Source organism: Molossus molossus, unplaced genomic scaffold (assembly GCF_014108415.1).
Source record: "Molossus molossus isolate mMolMol1 unplaced genomic scaffold, mMolMol1.p scaffold_m16_p_14, whole genome shotgun sequence".
Lineage (NCBI taxonomy): Eukaryota > Metazoa > Chordata > Mammalia > Chiroptera > Molossidae > Molossus > Molossus molossus.
This window is the reverse complement of record NW_023425349.1, coordinates 4,623,415-4,641,792: the sequence shown is the minus strand read 5'-3', so window position 1 is coordinate 4,641,792 and position 18,378 is coordinate 4,623,415. Positions and strand designations below refer to the sequence as shown.

At 45.8% G+C, this 18,378-nt stretch overlaps 1 protein-coding gene across 3 annotated transcripts in view; it reads left to right on the top strand.

The window, feature by feature from the left end:
• The first annotated feature begins 1,815 nt into the window (after positions 1-1,815).
• The window catches only part of NUP214 (nucleoporin 214), an 89,312-nt gene continuing 72,749 nt past the window's right edge, over positions 1,816-18,378 (top strand). For 2 of the 3 annotated variants that reach the window (XM_036260780.1, XM_036260779.1), the window contains exons 1-10: positions 1,816-1,970; positions 4,713-4,908; positions 6,356-6,507; positions 7,320-7,518; positions 8,720-8,790; positions 9,975-10,038; positions 10,471-10,574; positions 13,873-13,979; positions 14,607-14,673; positions 17,851-17,977. In XM_036260780.1, coding sequence (XP_036116673.1) covers positions 1,926-1,970; positions 4,713-4,908; positions 6,356-6,507; positions 7,320-7,518; positions 8,720-8,790; positions 9,975-10,038; positions 10,471-10,574; positions 13,873-13,979; positions 14,607-14,673; positions 17,851-17,977 — 1,132 coding nt within the window. In that variant the 5' untranslated portion in view covers positions 1,816-1,925. Of the gene's footprint in view, positions 1,971-4,712; positions 4,909-6,355; positions 6,508-7,319; positions 7,519-8,719; positions 8,791-9,974; positions 10,039-10,470; positions 10,575-13,872; positions 13,980-14,606; positions 14,674-17,850; positions 17,978-18,378 lie in introns of those variants that run through there. The other variant, XM_036260781.1, reaches the window with a different exon arrangement.

Here is an 18,378-nt window from a genome sequence, read left to right as displayed (position 1 = left end):
CAACTGCCTGCTCCTACCCCTTCCCCCTACCTCTCCTCTCTGGGACAGGATGAGACCTTTGAGCAAGGTCAAGCTTTCCTTGCCTACCCATCATAGTGTACCTGATCCTCACTCAGAAAGGAGGGCAGAGCCAACCAGGCTTATTTCAATAGGACCCACAGTTTACAAGACCACAGGAAAGACTACTTAAGGGAGGAGAGCAAGTGGGTGTGTCCTCAGCTCTGGAAAGGGCAGGAAAGAGCTCTCTTCTAGAGGGACAGGGGCTCAAGGATGGCCCCTGGAAAAGGGGTTCTGCATGTATTTCAGGTTGTGGCTCTTGACTCTAGCACTCTACTTCTCTGGGTAAGGGCTCAGCTTAGATCTTCATCTGTGTTCTTCCTGAAAGACCAAATCTAACTAATGTAACCAGAAACTTGGGGATTGCCAAGTGTGGCTTTGTCCCTGCAACTCAAAAGGAAGGAGTGTGTCGGGCAAGTTCAGGTGGATGCAGTATGTGTGTGTGCGTGCATGTGAATGTGTGTGGTGCTGGATATTATCTCTACATACTGGAAATAAAACAGACAAACTTATCAATGTCTTGATTGGTATATTTTGGGGATGGGTTCCGGGGCTCAACAAATTCTGAAGAGCTAGCTAAGATAGTAACTGAATGAACGTGTCTTGTGTACCAGGCTCTGCTAAACACGGAACTTCATTTACTCCTCACAACAACCCAAAGAGACAGGTTCTATGTGTCATCCTTGTTTTATAAATGAGAAGCAGGCTTGGAGCAGATCCACAATTTGCTGAAAACCAAAAAGTAAGTGGCAGAATATGTCCCTCGCACCCCCAGCTCCAAGTTCACCTCTGTCCTAGGGCATTTCTTAGATAGAAACGTCTACATAATAGTCATCATTGAGCATATCCAGACAAGCTGAATTCTGATCCCTCCTACACTAGGGGCACTGGGTAATTTTAACTTCTCTGTGCTTCCAGTTACCTCATCGATTATATGGCAATGACTCGTAGGTGACTAGGATCTAGTCTAGAAGATAAATAACACACAAGTGTTTTGCGGTTTCCAGGTTTTTGCTTCGGAAACGATTACCTTGAAAAGAGTAAACAAAGCCGATGTTTGGTGGTCTTTAACCTCCCCTTAGGTCTCCGTTGGTGAGACCCTACCACATCCACTTCCTGAACCTCTTTTCCTCCACACCCCCCTCCAAAGCCCTTCTCAAAAGCTGCCCCTGTAAATAGTGGTCAAGTTCCTAACTTCTCTGAATCGGGAACTAGGTATTAATAACCACCTACAGCCCAGGCCGGTTTGGCTCAGCAGTCTGAGCCTCGGCCTGCACACGAGTCCTGCGTTCAGTTCCCACTAAGAGCGCGTACCTCAGTTGTATTTTTCCCCAGCCCCGACTAGGGTCTTGTGGGTGGCGACCAAACTCACTTCGATGTTTCTCTCTCCCTCTTCCCCCCCTCCCTCCCACTCTATCTGAAGATAAATGCAAAAAAAAAAAAAAAAAAAATCCTCGAGTAAGGATTAAAATAATAATAACCACCACCTACATCCAAGTGTTACTGTGAAGTCTCAAATCAACACTGAGCCTGGAGCGCTGGGACATGCGCAGTCTTATGAAAGAAACCAACACGAAGCCTGCTCCAGGGCGCAGGCGCGCGGGTCCCGGGGCCCCGCCCCCCTACTCGGCTGGAGCTGGCCAATGGGAGGCGGCGGCTAAGAGAGCGCGCGACTTCAGACGGTCCTCGGCCTCCCTGGACCACACCGTGGGCGAAAGCGTGTGACGCCACCAAAGCGCGCCGGAAATGCGGAGTGTGCTGCGCGTCGTTAGCATTGAGCGGAAGAAGTTGGCCTCGGAGCGGTCTGGGCTGTGCGGGCAAGGCCGCGGCGGCAGCGGCGGCTGCTTCGACCCACTGAGGGTGGCGCGATGGGAGACGAGATGGATGCTATGATCCCTGAGCGGGAGATGAAGGTCAGAGACTGGCCAGGGCTTCCCTCTCTTCCTTAGTCCCGGCGTCGCCTTGGAGCCCGGCTGAACGGCGCAGCGCTGGTGCCGGCTGCCCCGCCCCCTGATTGAACTTTTGCCTCGTTAGAGTTTTCACCTGCACGTCCTGGGACACTGCGCAGTGTCGCCCGCGTGATAGCCCCCTTGCCCTTGTTGGCGTCCTGCGAGCCATCCTATCGTGTGGAGGTCGGAGTCGTGCTAATACGCTGTTGATTTATTTTTATTTATTTTTTTATTTTTATTTTTTTATCCTCACCCGAGGATATTTTTCCATTTTTTGTACAGATAGAGTGGGAGGGAGAGAGAGGAAGGAGAGAGAAACATCGACGTGAAGGGACACATCGAGTGGCTGCCACCCGCACGACCAACCAGGGCCGGGGACAAACTGCAACCGAAGTACGTGCCCTTAGCTGGAACCGAACCCGGGTCTCTCCGGACCGCAGGCCGACGCTCTAACCGCTGAGCCAAACTGGCCAGGGCTAATACGCTGTTTATTGAGCGTTTACTGTGTGGTAGGCACTGTTACTCATACAGCAACCCTGTGAAATAGTGGCTGGGAAAGTAACTTGCCCAAAGTCACACTTGACAAGGGAGGCTGAAATCCAGGTGGTGCTTTGTTGTGTTTTGTTGTGTTTTGTTTTGAATACCCTGTCCTTTTCGCTGTCACTGGACTACCTCTGCAAGGTGGTCCAGGCTTGCCTAATGCAGAACCAGGGTTCATCAACTGTCCTACAGGAAACTTTAGTTACTTGGAATAGGAAGAATGTTTTGGTACTGGAAATCTGCCCAAGTCAGAAAACTGCAGAGAGAGGCAGATGATCCCAGTGATGGCTATAAACACCTAAAGGGAGTAAGTTGCAGGAAGATTTTAGGCGTTTGAACAACAAATCACTGAAGTGCATCTAAGGAGTAGTAACCCACACCTCAGAGACTAGTGATTCTCTCTTCCTCAGCATCATTGCCTGGGTGAGCCACCCAATGAGAGTATGCCATGTTCCTCAGATACGCTGGCCAGAGAGAAAAGGGGTTTTAGGACCACCGACTTAGAAGATGTTACTGATTCCAACAGAAGGAGAGTGCCCTTTGCCTCTTCATCCCACTGGCTCTCCGCATCTTTGTGACCAAGACCCAAATAAGATATTTTGGATTATCAGGATAAGAATTACCAAAAGGACTGAAAATTTTATTCTACTCCTGTATGATACTATACTGTGGTCTCACCTGGAAAGCTGTGTAGATTTCTGATCACCATACTCTGTTGGAAATTAAGATTGTTAAGCATCAAATCCAAGGAAATCAGTACGTGGGGTACGTTGGGATCCTTTATGAAATACTAAGTGTACAAAAGTGAAGGCCGAGAAAGGCTGTCTTTGGCTCTTACACTTTGGGAGTGTAAGCAAAAGGGGATTCCCATTCTTTTAACCAAAACCTCAACTTAGAGGTAAGCCAGAATGGAAGGGGGAAAAAACCCTTTTATACTACAACTCAGCGTAGTGATTGGTAAACTTATGGAACTCTTCTTACCAAGAAGTGGTGCATACTGAAAATTGTCTTTGAGAGCATATAGGTAAATTCATAGACCAGGTGAGTTGGGCTTTGACAGGAGTTTGGGGAAGGCTCCCAGGCCCTGAGGTACTAAGGAGCACGAAAGTGGAAGGAAATGAAAACTGGACATCAGTGGGAGCTGGAGGTGGCAGAGGTGAGGGTGCACTGTGGCAGGAAAACTGTGTTGTGAGGTGAGGCTCCAGAGGTGGATGGGTCAACCCATGCCTAGCCTTCTAGCCTGGGCTAAGGGTCTTGAACACCAAGAGACTGACCATATGTGTTCTTTTTTTGTGGTAGAATTTTGTGTAGCATTTGATACAGGTAAGTCAGTTCTTGGGATTTGGTTCTCTTTCTGTGGTCATTATCTCCATATACACTTGTTCAGTACTGCACGGATATTCAAGTTACAGTGTAGCTGAGTGATGCTTTCAGTATTTAACAGTTTATTAAGCACTACTCTGGGTCAAGAGACAATGCATACTGCAAAATAGGACAAGATTATAAATAATCTGGCCGGTTTGGCTCAACCGTTGGAGCATTGGCCTACGGACCAGAAAGTCCCAAGTTCGGTTCCCGCTAGAGGCACGTACCCAAAAAATAATAATAAAGAATAACACTGGCCTGTGTCGTGGTTAAGAGGAAAAATAAACTAGGGATTCGGAAAAGAAAAAGTTCAGTGTGAGCTTAATTAGTCAAGAAAGGTTTCATGAAAAATTTTTAAAATTTTTATTTCATTGGCACTGGCAGGGTGGCTCAGTTGGTTGAAGCATTGTACTATACACCAAAAGGTTGTAGGTTCGATTCCTGGTCAGGGCAAATACTTAGGTTTTGGGTTCGATCGCCATTTGGGGCATGTACAGGAGGCAAATGATCGATGTTTCTCTCTCACATTGATGTTTTTCTCTCTCTAAAATCAATTTAAAAACAAACATATCCTCAGATATTTAAATAAATAAGTTTTATTTCATTCAATACATATTAATAAACACTATGCCAAATACCACAATACGTACAGGAAGCTTAAAAATGACTAAGCCACACAGTCCTTGGCCTTAGGATAATATGTATTTTTGTTATACTGGAATTGAGTCTACTGGATTATGCCAGGCATTATTTAATTTCCCCCTTTCCCTGAATTGATCTCGTTTTGGTCTCTCAAAACAGGATTTTCAGTTCAGAGCCCTGAAGAAGGTGAGAATCTTTGACTCCCCTGAGGAATTGCCCAAGGAACGCTCAAATCTGCTCGCCGTGTCCAACAAGTATGGCCTGGTCTTTGCTGGTGGAGCCAGTGGGTTGCAAGTATTTCCTACTAAAAATCTTCTTATTCAGATTAAGCCTGGAGACGATCCCAATAAGATAGGTAAGTTACTTGCTCTATGTTGCATAGTAGAGAGAGGAGTGTAGTGAAGTGCTAATGTAGTTTCTTTCCCAGGAAGTCATTCTAATATAAAAATGAAAACTGCTGTTAGGCCTCAGGTTGACCCCCAAGAATAAGTTCTAGGTCAGATGTTGGAGGTCTTTCTGGTTCTCTTTGGTTCTTTGTATTTCTCTCTTGATGAGTTGTTCCTCCGAGCTCAGAGTCAGGAAGTTACCATTCTGCATGCATTTGTTTTTGCTCAGTTGAGCCTGCGTTCTGGCTCCTAGAGAAGGGTTTGGCTGCATGGCTTTCTAGTTGGCACGATTCCCGTACTGTTGGGAGTGTTGTTACAAAAAATGGGACAGGTTGGCAATATTGTGATTTATAAGAAATACATATTTGGTCTTCCTTCACAATTTCTGGCTCACGGGTCCCACAACTCTTTGAGTTTCTTGAGTGTTGTGTGTGTGGAGGGGTGTTGTTATGTTAATGATACAATTTTGGAAAGCACCTAAGGATGGAAGCAGCCTTGTGAATAGAGGGTTAGAACTTTCAGTAACCCCCACTTCCCTGTTAAATCAATCACCAGTGGCCAATGATTTGCTCAATCGTGACTGTATAATGAACCCTTCATAAAACCCAGGAGGATGGTTTGGAGTTTCTGACTTGGTCAACAGGTGGAGACGCAGGGCAAGTTGCCAGCCTGGGAGGGCATGGAAGCTCCTCGCCCTTCCCAGCCCTTGCTTTCTGCAGCTCTTGCCTCGGGCTGTTCCTGAGATGTATCCTTTTACAGTAAACCACTGATCTAGTCAATAGCATACAGTATTTCTCTGAGTTCTTGGAACGGTTTTAGCAAATTAATTGAACCCAAGGAAGCAGTCATGGGAACCTCTGATTTATAGCCAGTCGGTCAGGCGTACAGGTGACATTCTGGACTTGCAGTTGGTGTTCTGAGTTGGAGGGGGTTGTTGAAGCCTCCACTCTCTAGCCAGTTGGTCAGAAGCACAGAGACACTGGGCTTGCATCTAGACTTGAAGTGTGGATGAGGGGGCAGCCTTATAGGATTGAACTCTTAACCTGTGGAATCTGATACCATCTCTGGGTAGATGGTGTCAGAATTGAGTTGAATTCTCAGACACCTGAGAATTGTTTGTTGGTGTGGGGGGGCCCCCCACTGGCATGGTGAAATTGGGTCCGGGAACCCAGTGTTTTTAATGAGAGTGATAGCCACATTAGTTTCCCCAGGTTGTTTGAAGAAGAACTCCTGAGATACTTACTGTATCATTTACATCCGTATGAAAGCGAAGATTTAGCTCTGTGACTGCATCTCAGGGCATGCTCGTGTGTTTATGTAGATGCAAAAATTGCTTCACATAGACCTGGATAAAGAGGTTGTGACATGTGCTTAGAGCATTCCATTGTCTGCTTTGTCTTTTTTATGTTTTTATAGTTGATAAAGTTCAAGGCTTGCTAGTTCCTATGAAATTCCCCATACATCACCTGGCCCTGAGCTGTGATAACCTCACACTCTCCGTGTGCATGATGTCAAGTGAATATGGTTCCATTATTGCTTTTTTTGATGTCCGCACATTCTCAAATGAGGTAAGCTACTAGCAAACTCTGGGACCTCAGATTTCCTGGTATTGAATCATAACCTCGAAGTTCTCGGTTGACCCTTGAAGTTTTTTTCTAGATTAAAATATGGGTTTAAAAAAAGTCCTTAATTATACAATCATAAATCTTTTGAGGTAGAAGGGACTTCAAGAAATTATTTCCTGATAGCACCTGCCCCGAGGTATTGTTATTTCTCATTTATGTACGAGGCAGCGGAAGCCTAGGGAGCTCTAGGGGACTTGCCCAAGACCACGGGGTAATGGATCGTGTCGGAAGTATCACCTCCTGGGTCTCCGGCCTCCTGGTGATGCTCTTCCATTCCCAGCAGCTTAGTGATGACAGTCAGTGATACTGAGTGTGTATGCCGACTGTGCCCGGCCCGTGCTAGCGCTTCACACGCCTTACCTTGTTCACGCCTGCCAGGGCCGCACACGCGCGCTGCTGTTGTCTTCATTTCCTAGATGAAGAAACACGCCCAGAGAGTTTAACTGTCCAAGAGCCCAGCGCTGTTAAGCAGAGCCCAGGTTTTAAGCTGGTGTCTGCTCTTTATCGATTATGTTACATTTGTATGTCCTCTGCTGGGAGTCCCTCGGTGTGCTAGAATAATCGATTGCCATTTTCAAAGTTGTGTTGAAATGATAACCAAGTGGTTGTTGTGTAGAGCTAAAATTTTCTTTCATGTCCGTGGAGAAAAGTGAACTGTAATTTGAGAAAACTTATATATTCAAAAATTTTCTTCAACTATTAAATGTCTGTGCATTTATTGATTTATTTTTGCTTCTGGGTATTTGTTTTAAAAGGCCAAACAGCAGAAACGCCCATTTGCCTATCATAAGCTTTTGAAAGATGCAGGAGGCATGGTGATCGACATGAAGTGGAACCCCACTGTCCCCTCCATGGTGGCAGTGTGTCTGGCCGATGGCAGCATCGCTGTCCTGCAAGTCACAGAAACAGTGAAAGTGTGCGCGACGCTTCCTTCCACAGTAGCAGTAACATCTGGTAGGTGATGAAGGCATTCACTCTGTAACATACAGTAATGCTAATATACTTAAAAATTAATTCCTGGAAGTAAAAGCGGATGGGTTTTTTGTTGTGTCTGTTACTATTTGGTAGAAGTGGAGAGAGTATTCTTTATTTCCTTAGTTAATGTCCTTGAAGCCAGACAGCATATGTGATTCAACTTGAATGCTCTTGGGTTTCTGGAGATAGAAATATTTTGGTACAGCTGGTTTAGCACCGGTTGTTCTTTTGTTGTTGTTGGTTTGTTTTTTAAATCCCCACCCAAGGAAATTTTTTCATTGATTTTTAGAGAGAATGGGAGGAAAGGAGAGGGGCAGGGAGAGAGAGAAAGAGACAGAACCATCGATGCAAGAGAGACACATCGAGGTGCATGACCCTGACCCAGGCGCCTGCAACCCAGGCACGTGCCTTTGAATGGGAATCAAACCTGAGACCCTTTGGTGCGCTGGCTGATGCTCTAACCACTAAGCAACACTAGTCAGAGCTGTGTTTTGAGAATAATTGTTTCTGGATCTAAGATAGTTGTAACCCGGAAAGTCATTTGTACCTTTCGGAAGAAAAGCATCAGAAATATCACATAGGAGCAAGACAATGTTTTGATATTTGAAAACTTTCTCTAGTTTTTGGTCTTTAGAGTTCTGTGTACTTTTCAGTTTTCTGGGCAATACTCCATTGAGAAAGCTTTTAGCCCTGGCCGGTTTGGCTCAGCGGTTAGAGCATCAGCCTGCGGTCCCGAGAAAGCTTTTAATCATTGGCTCAGTGATTAATCATGATTGACTTGTATCGTCAAAGTTACTATTATTCTTATTTTTTACTTTGCTGAGTAAAGATGATCTACTGTCGTCATGGACTAAGACGGGTGGGGAACCTTCTTTCTGCCAAGGGCCATTTGGATATTTATAATATCATGTGCAGGCCATACAAAATTATCAGCTTAAAAACTTATCCTGCTATATTTGGTCAAACATTTAATTAACTCACCCCTAATGTGATGACTAGAACTGCTCCTCTGTGGGGGCACGTGACGTTAGCTGGCATGCTAAGGCCCGTGGGCTGGATGGTCCTCACCCCTGGACTGCGAGAACAAGAGCTAGCGGTTATGTCGCTGTCTTGGCGCAGCTCTCACGGGTTTGCTGCATTCTCTTCCCTTTGTAATGGTGCCATTCTCTTCTCTGCGCAGTGTGCTGGAGCCCCAAGGGAAAGCAGCTGGCGGTGGGGAAGCAGAATGGAACTGTGGTCCAGTATCTCCCTGTAAGTCTTGCCTTGGATTTCAGAACTGTTCTTATGGAAGTTACCCCTGGTTTGAGGGTGGTTTTTCCTATTCAGATGATGTTTATGCTCATTGCAACAGATTTCTCAGTACACAAGTGAACACATGAAAGACTGGATCTCCTCGTCCCTTTCATCCTGTGGTCCATCTTCTGGGGCACCCTCTGTTCTACCTAGTGGTAGCCCTCTAGACTTTTCTGGATGCTCATACAGATAGTCTGTGTCGTGCATTACTATTGTTTTGCTTTTAAATAAAATGTGATCATATTCTGCACAAGGTTTCCCAACTTGATATTCCCAGTCCATTCCATAAAAACAGAACTTAAGGGGAAAAGGAATTGGCAAAAAGGCTGTTACTGTAACACAATCACTTTGGGTTGGAGCACAGTGTTTGTCCTCTAGCTGAGTCCATTTTACAGGCTCAGTTTCTCCAACTATAGGCGACCAAGACAGTGGATGGTGTTGTTGCGTGTGTACTGTCTCATCCTGTCCCTGTGGCTTTCCTGAGATAACACTCACAGATATTCATCAGTATTAATTGACCTGGATGAAGGAGGGTCCACAGGTGGTGTCAGGACCTATGCTGTTGTTTGTAGCTCCTTGAGATACTGTTCTCTGCAGAGGTGCAAAGCAGTGAATGGGGTGGTGTAGGTTTGAGGTTAAGGTTTTGTTGTTTGTTATCACAAAAATTTATGTGAGACTTAGTCCATATTTTAAGGCATTAGCCTATAAAAAGATAATACAGTAGGTTTAATTTTACTGATTTTCTATTTGCCTTAAAAAAACCTTAATAAGGAAAAAAAAACTTAGTAAGATATTGGAGTCCTTTTTCCAATTCATTGCATATAAAGCCGCTTAATTCTTTTTAGTGGCTGCATAGTAGTCCACTGTATAGGCATGCCATGATCTGTCCATCTATTCCATTATTGCTGGTTGTCCATATGAGTGCTTTGCTACTATAAATAGGGTTGCATTGAGCATCCCCATTACCTTCAAGTGAAATTGTTTCAGTATTGCTAGGATAGAGTTCTAGAAGTAGGCATCCACTCTTCTCTCCTAGCTGGGGAGGGAAAACTGATGGCTTCTAGAGGATCATATTGGATTTGACAGTTTTATTGGTTTGTGGATTGTTTTACTTGACACTTACCTTTTCAAATCTCCTTCAGACTTTGCAGGAAAAGAAAGTCATTCCTTGTCCTCCATTTTATGAGTCAGATCATCCTGTCAGAGGTAATGTCTGTTTTTTTTATGGGCTGACCTTCAATAAGGTGTCAATATTAACAAAAATTCCAAATCATGTGCTTTACCTACATCCCTCCTCAGGAGAATATTGGTGCCTCCTCTGAATACTCTCAGCACGTCAGTTAGGGAATTAAGTCGGTGTAACAGTCATCTGGTAGACACCTGTGTCTTGTAGTAGATGGCATTAAATGATGCTGACTTTTAAAATGAGAATTCTTCATAATTTTCTCTGATTATAATCCACCAGAAGAAGAAGAAAAAAGACCACTTTGGGATAAATTTGGGCTTCCAGTCAATGAAATCTGAAATCGGGACCTTGGTTAAATCTAGAGTAGTTGGGTTTTTTATCCATAAGATGTTAGCTTTGTGACATACGGGGGCCATTCCAAACACTGTGTTTTATGCGGGTGTGTCTCTCAGTCCTAGATGTGCTGTGGATCGGCACGTACGTCTTCACGATAGTGTACGCCGCTGCAGACGGGACCTTGGAAACATCTCCGGATGTGGTGATGGCTCTGCTGCCGGTGCGTATGTGAAAGGGTGTCTGTTCTTGGAGAAGGACCGGAGCCTCTGGTAAAGCCTGAGGCTCAGGCTGAGCTTCCTCTTCCTGTGCTGATGGTGCAACCTGAGGTGTATGATTTCAGCGCTCACCACGAGCCTGGGGCGAAAGCTGTGTTACTGACCGAACGAGGGTCCGCTCACCCGTGCCAGCAAAGCCAAACACTGGATGTGGAGAAATTAATGCCGTTTTATTTAGAGGGTGCTGGCAAGGAGAATGGGAAACTGTCACTTAAAACCCAAACTCCCTGATGGCTTTTAATCAAGGGTTTTTATTTTTTATTTATTTTTTTAAATATGTTTTTATTGATATTTTAGAGAGAGAAAGGGAGAGAGCTAGAAACATCCACGTGACAGAGAAACATCTATTGGCCGCCTCCTGCACGCCCCCTACTGAGGATCGAGCTCACAACCTGGGCATGTGTCCTGACCAGGAATGTAACCAGGACCTCTCAGTCCATGGGGCGATACTCAATCCACTGAGACACACCATCTGGTATTTATAAGATATTTTCAAAAAGCAAGAATATCTTGCTTTTTAAAAATGCTTTCACTTACCCTGGCCGATTTGGCTCTGTGGTTAGAGCATCGGCCTGTGGATCAAAGGGTCGTGGGTTCCATTCGGGTCAGGAGCACATGCCTTGGTTGCGGTTCGATCCTCAGCCCTGGTTGGGGTTGTGTGGGAGGCAACCAGTCGGTCTGTCTCACATCTATGTTTCTCTCTCTTCCTTTCTCTCTCCCTCCCTCCTCACTCTATCTGAAAATCAATGGAAAAGTGTCCTCGGGTGAGGATTAAAAAAAAAAAGAGCCCTGGCCGGTTTGGCTCAGCGGTTAGAGCGTTGACCTGTGGTTCTGAGAGACCCGGGTTCGGTTCCCACTAAGGGCGCGTACCTTGGTTGCAGTTTGTTCCCGGCCCTGGTCGGTCGTGTGGGTGGCAGCCACTCGATGTGTTCCTTTCACGTCAATGTTTCTCTCTCTCTGTCTGTTCCTCTCTCTCCCTCCCACTCTACCTGAACAAAAAATGGGAAAGTGTCCTCGGGTGAGGATAAAAAAAAGAGAGAGAGAGAGATGCTTTCACTTATTTATTCATCAGCTGAGTATCAAACGTCTGCAGTGTGTTAGGTGCTGCTTCAAAGCAGAATACAGCATCTGTGCTTTTGTGGACCTTAACATTCTACCGAATGCGCCAGTGCAAGGATAAGCGTAGGATCAAGGGATAATAAGGGTGATGGAGGAAATAAAGCAGGGTACGTGAAGAGGTAAATGATGGCCGGGTGCAGTGGAGACTGGGTGGCAGGAAAAGGCCCCTGAGGAGGGGCCATTGGAGGAGAGAACCAGGTGAAGTGAGGAGGAGGGAGCATTGTGAAGATGGAGGAGAATGTTAGTATCTGCAAGGTCTTACTAAATTGCGTTGGCATTTAAAAAATACAAACGAGGCAGGACTTGTATTTCCAAATCATTAGCGTTAACAATCTAGAGAAACATCTGGAAATACATAAATAAATGTCTAAATACAGTGAAAGTGGGAGTTACACTAGTCATTCTGTTTTGCAGCCTTGTTTTACTTAGTAGTAAATTACAAGCATCTTTCTGTGTCAAATCTGATTTGGCTTTGAACAGATTTTCAAGCTGTTTTGAACTCTTCTGGGTTCCTGATAACAGGTGAATTTTGAAAATGTGTTTATGGTTCACGCCCTGCCTAACTGCGGGCTGTGTTCTGAGAAAGACGTCGTGCGACATCGTCACAGAGTGCCTGACACAGACCCAGTGGCCTAGCCTGCTCCCGCCTAGCCTGCGTGGTATAGCCTGTTGCTCTGTGTGTGTGTGGGGGGGGGGAGGGGTAGTTTTCCCTCTACTCTTCTGTGTTTTTGGCTAAGACATCCCCGTAATAAAAGATTCACAGGAGAAAAACAAAAATTTAATAACATGTTCACCTCCTGTGTACATGGGAGAGACTCAGGAAAACTAAATTAGCTAAAGTGGCTGAAACCACCACCTTCAATTGCCATCTTCAGCTGAAGACAAAGGAAGATGTTGGGTGAGGGGAGTCAGTAATGAAGGCAACCAGGAAAATCTCAGTAAACAAGGGAAGGTTATTGTGCTGCTTTATGTGGTTCTCTTCTGCATTGATAAGAGGTTCTTGAGATGAGGTCATCCCCCTCTTCCTGCAAGGGAAACACCCTTACAGTGGAAATCTTCCTTGTAAATGTTTTACAAAGGCTGACTTTAGTTGGTTTCCAGAGCTTCTTCCGTGTCTGCTGTTTCTTAAATTAATTAGCTAAAAATAATCCTTAAGCCACATAGTCGTTTTGGGTGTAAAATTCTGTCCCCCTACAGCTCCTAGGTTACAAGCTGTGTAGCATGTCCCTGTACTGAGTACTGGTAGGCAGTTGTAACAGTGGTGAGAACTTGTGTGGTGTGTTGCACTACAGCTTGGTGATGGCTGAGCGGTCTGGCTGCAGCGTCAGGAGTTGATAGGAAGTCTTCAGGTCTGTTGTAGTCATACGGGACCACAGTCATGTGTGTGGTCTGCTGTTGACTGAAATGTCATTATGCAACTCATGAGTGTGTTGAACAGATTCCTCATTTCAGGATATCTTTACGATTTCCAGTCCCAGGGATAATGTTAACACTGACATGTATTTATTGAATACTAACGTTCCTTGTGCTGGGCTAGAAGCTTTGTGTGTATCATTTCGTTTCATACTTAAACAGCTTTTGATGTCGTCGTAGTAGATGGATGATACGTATGAGAAAACTGGGTATCAGAGAGGTTGAGGAATCTGTCGGTGCTTGTCCAACAGCCAGAAAGGGACAGTGTGAGTTCAGTTTGGTTGACGGCCATCATTCCTGTTCCTTATACTACTCAGTGCTGCCTTTATAGCGTGTCACTATATTTGGACATAGGTTATTATTATTTTTTTTTAAATGTGTTTTTATTGATTTTTTCTTAGATAGAGAGGAAGGGAGAGAAAGCTAGAAACATTGATATGAGAGAGAAACATCAATTGGCTGCCTCCTGAATGACCCCTACTGGGGATTGAGCCCACAACCCGGGTATGTGCCCTGGCTGGGAATCGAACCGGGACCTCTCAGTCCACCGGATGACGCTCAATCCACTGAGCCACACCAGCCAGGCTGGACATAGGTTATTGAGCAAATTTTCTCATAAAACTTAAATGATTTTCTCATTTGAGATCATTAACTGCGTGGGATTCAAGAAAAGTCACACCTGAGGTTTTTTTCTCATTCTGTTCGTTGTAGAAAAAAGAAGAAAAGCACCCAGAGGTATTCGTGAACTTTATGGAGCCCTGTTACGGCTGCTGCACAGAGAGACAGCACCACTACTATCTCAGTTACATTGAAGAATGGTGAGCCGGGACCCAGGGCGGGCTTTCCGCGCCCTGCCAGTCACACCTGAGGCACTGCTGCCGCCTTGAAATTGTGTCATTGTGTCTGTGAGAGCGCAGCACGGCCTTCAGGTGCCACGGACACGTTTTCAGCTGATGCTGGGTGATGCCGCTCGGGCTCCTCTAGTTCCCCAGCCTTGAATTACTTAGCTCGGACATGTGTCATCTTAAATATCCCCTTTTCAGTAACGCAGTGACGATTTATGCAAACACTGATATTCAAGGGGTGTGTTAAAAGTTGCCCGGCGAGAGCAGATGCTCCTGATAGACGAGTGGAGTCAGGGCTCCTGTTCCTCCACCAGATTGCTCTGTCCGGAGCTGGTGTGCTCACCGGGGATTCCGGCTGCATTCTGTGCGTCTTTACTTTGTCTGAAGTCGGTGGGCAGTGGACCAAGTCTCCAGGGCTTTGTCCTGTGGACTAAAAAAGTTGTTTTACATCTAAAAATCTCACCTTTCTTCAACCATAGAAAACTTACCTTCCTCCTTGACATCTCAAGGCAATCCTTGTAGAAGTTTCCACAGACTCGAGTCGGGAGAGAACTGTTGCTGCATTTGAATTTAACAGTCTTCTTGTTTTATTCCTTGAAGGGACTTAGTGCTGGCTGCCTCCGCGGCGTCTACAGAAGTCAGCATCCTTGCTCGACAAAGTGACCAGGTAACTGCTTCTCTTCTGTCGCTTTCATGGGGAAGTTTTCTGAGAAAGATTTTGGAGGGGATTAACTTTGCGGTTAAGGATTAGATGAGGCCCTGGCTGGTTTGGCTCAGCGTTTAGAGCGTCGGCCCAAGGACCCAGAGGATCTTAGGTTTAATTCCCGGTCAAGGGCACGTACCTGCGGGTTTGATCCTGGTCCTGGTCGGCGTTGTATGGGAGGCAACCAGTTGATGTCCCTCTCTCTCTCACATTGATGTTTATCTCTCTCTCTCTCCCTCCACGCCCCTTCCACTCTCTCAAAATCAGTGGAGAAATATCCTTACGTGAGGATTAACCTTCAAAATTAAATAAATAGTGAGGTCATGTCCCTTTTGATGAATTCCTGGATGATAGCAGAGCTTAATTGACAACGTGTCCTGGACCAGATGGCTTGGATGTTGCACAAACAGGTGTCACAATTAGCAGTTCCTCAGTGTCATGAAAAGCACTTCTGTTCTCGGAGGACACATCCATGGTGTGGGTTAAATATACTGTGTAATCAGCCTTCAACAGGAGTGGGCCTGGGTGTGCAGGAGGGTTTTCCTGCTTGTTCTGTTTTACCATCTTTATTTTATTCCTATTACTTGAACCTGCCCCTCCTACTCAGGTAGCTGTAACCTATCCTTGAAAATGGAAGAGAAACATGCAGGTCACACCAAACTGTCACTCATGAGAAATACTTTCTGTTTCTCTTCGAAAAAAATGACAGAGCCCTGGCCGGTTTGGCTCGGCAGTTAGAGTGTCAGCCCGTGGACCAATGAGTCATGGGTTCGGTTCCCACTAAGGGCACGTACCTGGGTTGCAATTGGTCCCCGGCCCTGGTCGGGTCATGTGGGAGGCCCTGGTCGGGTCAATGTGTTCTTCTCACATGATGTTTCTCTCTCTCTCTCCCACTCTATCTGAAGATAAATAGAAAAATATTCTCAGGTGAGGATTTATTAAAAAAAAAAATACACAAAATGCCAGAAAGCTGGGAGTGCCTGTGTACAAGACCCCACCTTCCTCCTCTCGCTCCCCTGGTCGGCAGGAGCCGGGCGAGGCCGGCCTGGAAGCACCCTGACCCGCCGCAGAGTGTGAAGAGACCCGCAGAGGGGACGTGACCAAAGGAACCCTCTCAGACTCTGCCTTGAGCTTCGCGTCCTGTGCGCCCTGTACTCATGCTTGTGGCTCGTCGCCCACCAGCATTTGTCCGTCATTGGATGGCAGGGCTCTCACTAAGTGCATGGCTGTCATCGTGTCAGTGTGGGCCACCTAGGGGTCATAGGTCAGAGTTCAGCAGTCCAGTTTGCTCTTGGATTGACTTCAGTAACGATTTCCTAATAGGCAAATATTTTACGTATTTACACATTAAAAATATACTTTTATCTTTGCTTTTTATCAAAATAATATATGTGCCCTGGCCGGTTTGCTCAGTGGGTGGAGCGTCAGCCCACAGACTAAAGGGTCTTGGGTTCGATTCCCGGTCTGGGGCATGTATCTGGTTGCAGGGTCAATCCCCGGCCCTGGTCAGGGTTGTATGGAAGGCAGCCAGTGGATGTGTCTCTCTCACATCGATGTTTCTCTGTTTTTCTCCTCTCTTCAAATCTATCCAAAAAATCAATGAAAAGTAACCTCGGGTGAAAGAAAAGAAAGATAATTTGTGTACGTGCAGCAGGGTTTATAAATGAAAAAAATCACCCCTGCTCCACCCTGTCCTGATTCTGTTTTGTTCTCTGGAGGGGACCATTTTTTTTAATCCTCACCTGAGGATATTTTTTCATTGATTTTTAGATAGAGTGGGAGGGAGGGAAGGAGGGAGAGAAAAACATTGACGTGAGAGACACATCAATTGGCTACCTCCTGCATGACCCTGACCAGGGCCAAGGATCAAACTTGCAACCGAGGTCCATGCCCTTGATAGCGAATAGATCCTGAGATCCTTTGGTCCTCAGGCTGAGGCTCTAACCACTGAAAAAACCGGCCAGGGCTAGAGGGGACTGTTTAACCTGTACATTTTTTTCTTCTACCGGTTACCTCCTTATCCCTAAGACTAACCTGCTTTCTCACGAGTTACTCATTGTTAGTCTCAGACCATACTGGCTGTTACGGCCGACGAGGATTTAGCTCACATACAGCCTTCAATCCCCCCTTCTTCCTCTCGGTGGTGTTAGCACTATTTTAGTTTCTCCTGTTGGTTACCTTTGTAACTTTTATATTTTTACCTTCATTTCCAATGCTCTCGCCACATTCTATACCACTTGATCTTCCACCTTGTGGGAGGAGTATCTCAGCACCCCCACCCTTGCCTGTAGCTCACCACCCCCACCTTCCAGCTGCTACCATGTGTTGTCTTTCATGGTATCAAAGCGTATTGTGTTCGTTGCCTGTAGTGATTAAGTCTTTGTTTTGTCTATGGATTGTTGAGAGTTGAAATCAGTTTTGTTTGCAGTGTTATGAATGTGACTATTATTCACTCCATAGATAGGTTGTAGGGCATGATTATGTTCCCTCTCCTGAACGACTTCTTGCTTTTCTTTGTTACTCATTGAAGGCTGTTCCCCTTTGATTCATGTTGTCCAGTTTTGGTCAATGCTGAATGTTGGATGTTAGTGATTTTTAAAAATCAGAAATCATTTGTTGGACGGAACAGAGCCCACTCAAGCAAACCTGAACAAAGGGGAGTTTATGGAAAGACTTAGTGGTTTCTCAGAGGCAGAAAGATGTCCCATGGGGGTAACTCACACCAGGAACTGGGAAGATGAGCGCTAAGGTTCCCTTGTCCGGGGACCAGTGAGCACAGGCACCTGCCCAGCTTTGCAGGCTTCTCTGCTCAAGGCCGCAGTAGGGATCACTCGCGGGTCCTGGTCACAACCCCAGACTTTGAGGAGCAGGTGGGCTTACCGAGCAAGTTCAGCGTTCTACCTGGTTGCGCTGGGTGGTAGGCAGTATTTGTGCACCAGGCAGGGACTTGATGTACCAGAAGCAGAGTGAGAAGTTGCTTTGGAAAATTACCCCTTGCTTCATGGGGTAGCCATGGCTTTTAGACCAGCTCCCCAGATTTCAGAGTCTTGGTCCACAAGAAATCTTACCCACGTGAGTTGTCTTTTCTTCTAGTGTGTCCAAACAATGCCGGGCATTTTCTTCTACTTTTTTTTTTTTCAGATTAATTGGGAGTCCTGGCTACTGGAGGATTCTAGTCGAGCTGAACTGCCTGTGACAGACAAGAACGATGACTCCTTGCCCATGGGAGTGGCTGTAGATTATACTAACCAAGTGGAAATTGCCATCAGTAAGTGTAGCTTGGTGTAGCCCAGTGCGTGATTTCTAATGCTTGTTAATATTTAAATCCCATTCTATGTGTTCATGACGGAATCCACTCTGCTGGGTACTCTGAACTTCTGGTAGCACGTTGCTCCTTGAAGAGTGACGTAGACTATGTGCGACAACACTGAACTAATTTGCATGGACGTTTACAGATGAGACGAGGCCAGATGTACTCGGTGACTTTCTGTATCTTTGCACTTCGGGGTATGGTGGAAGTCTAGAACTTCGGGGATTTCAGTTTCATTCTCCAGGGACTTTCCAAGGGAGGAGAAATAGTGCCCTAGGCTGGTCCTGCGGAGCGACACTTGGTTTGAAGGCACAGGTTAGAAAAGGGAGCTCGGGCGATGGGCCTGTGTGTGCCCCGCG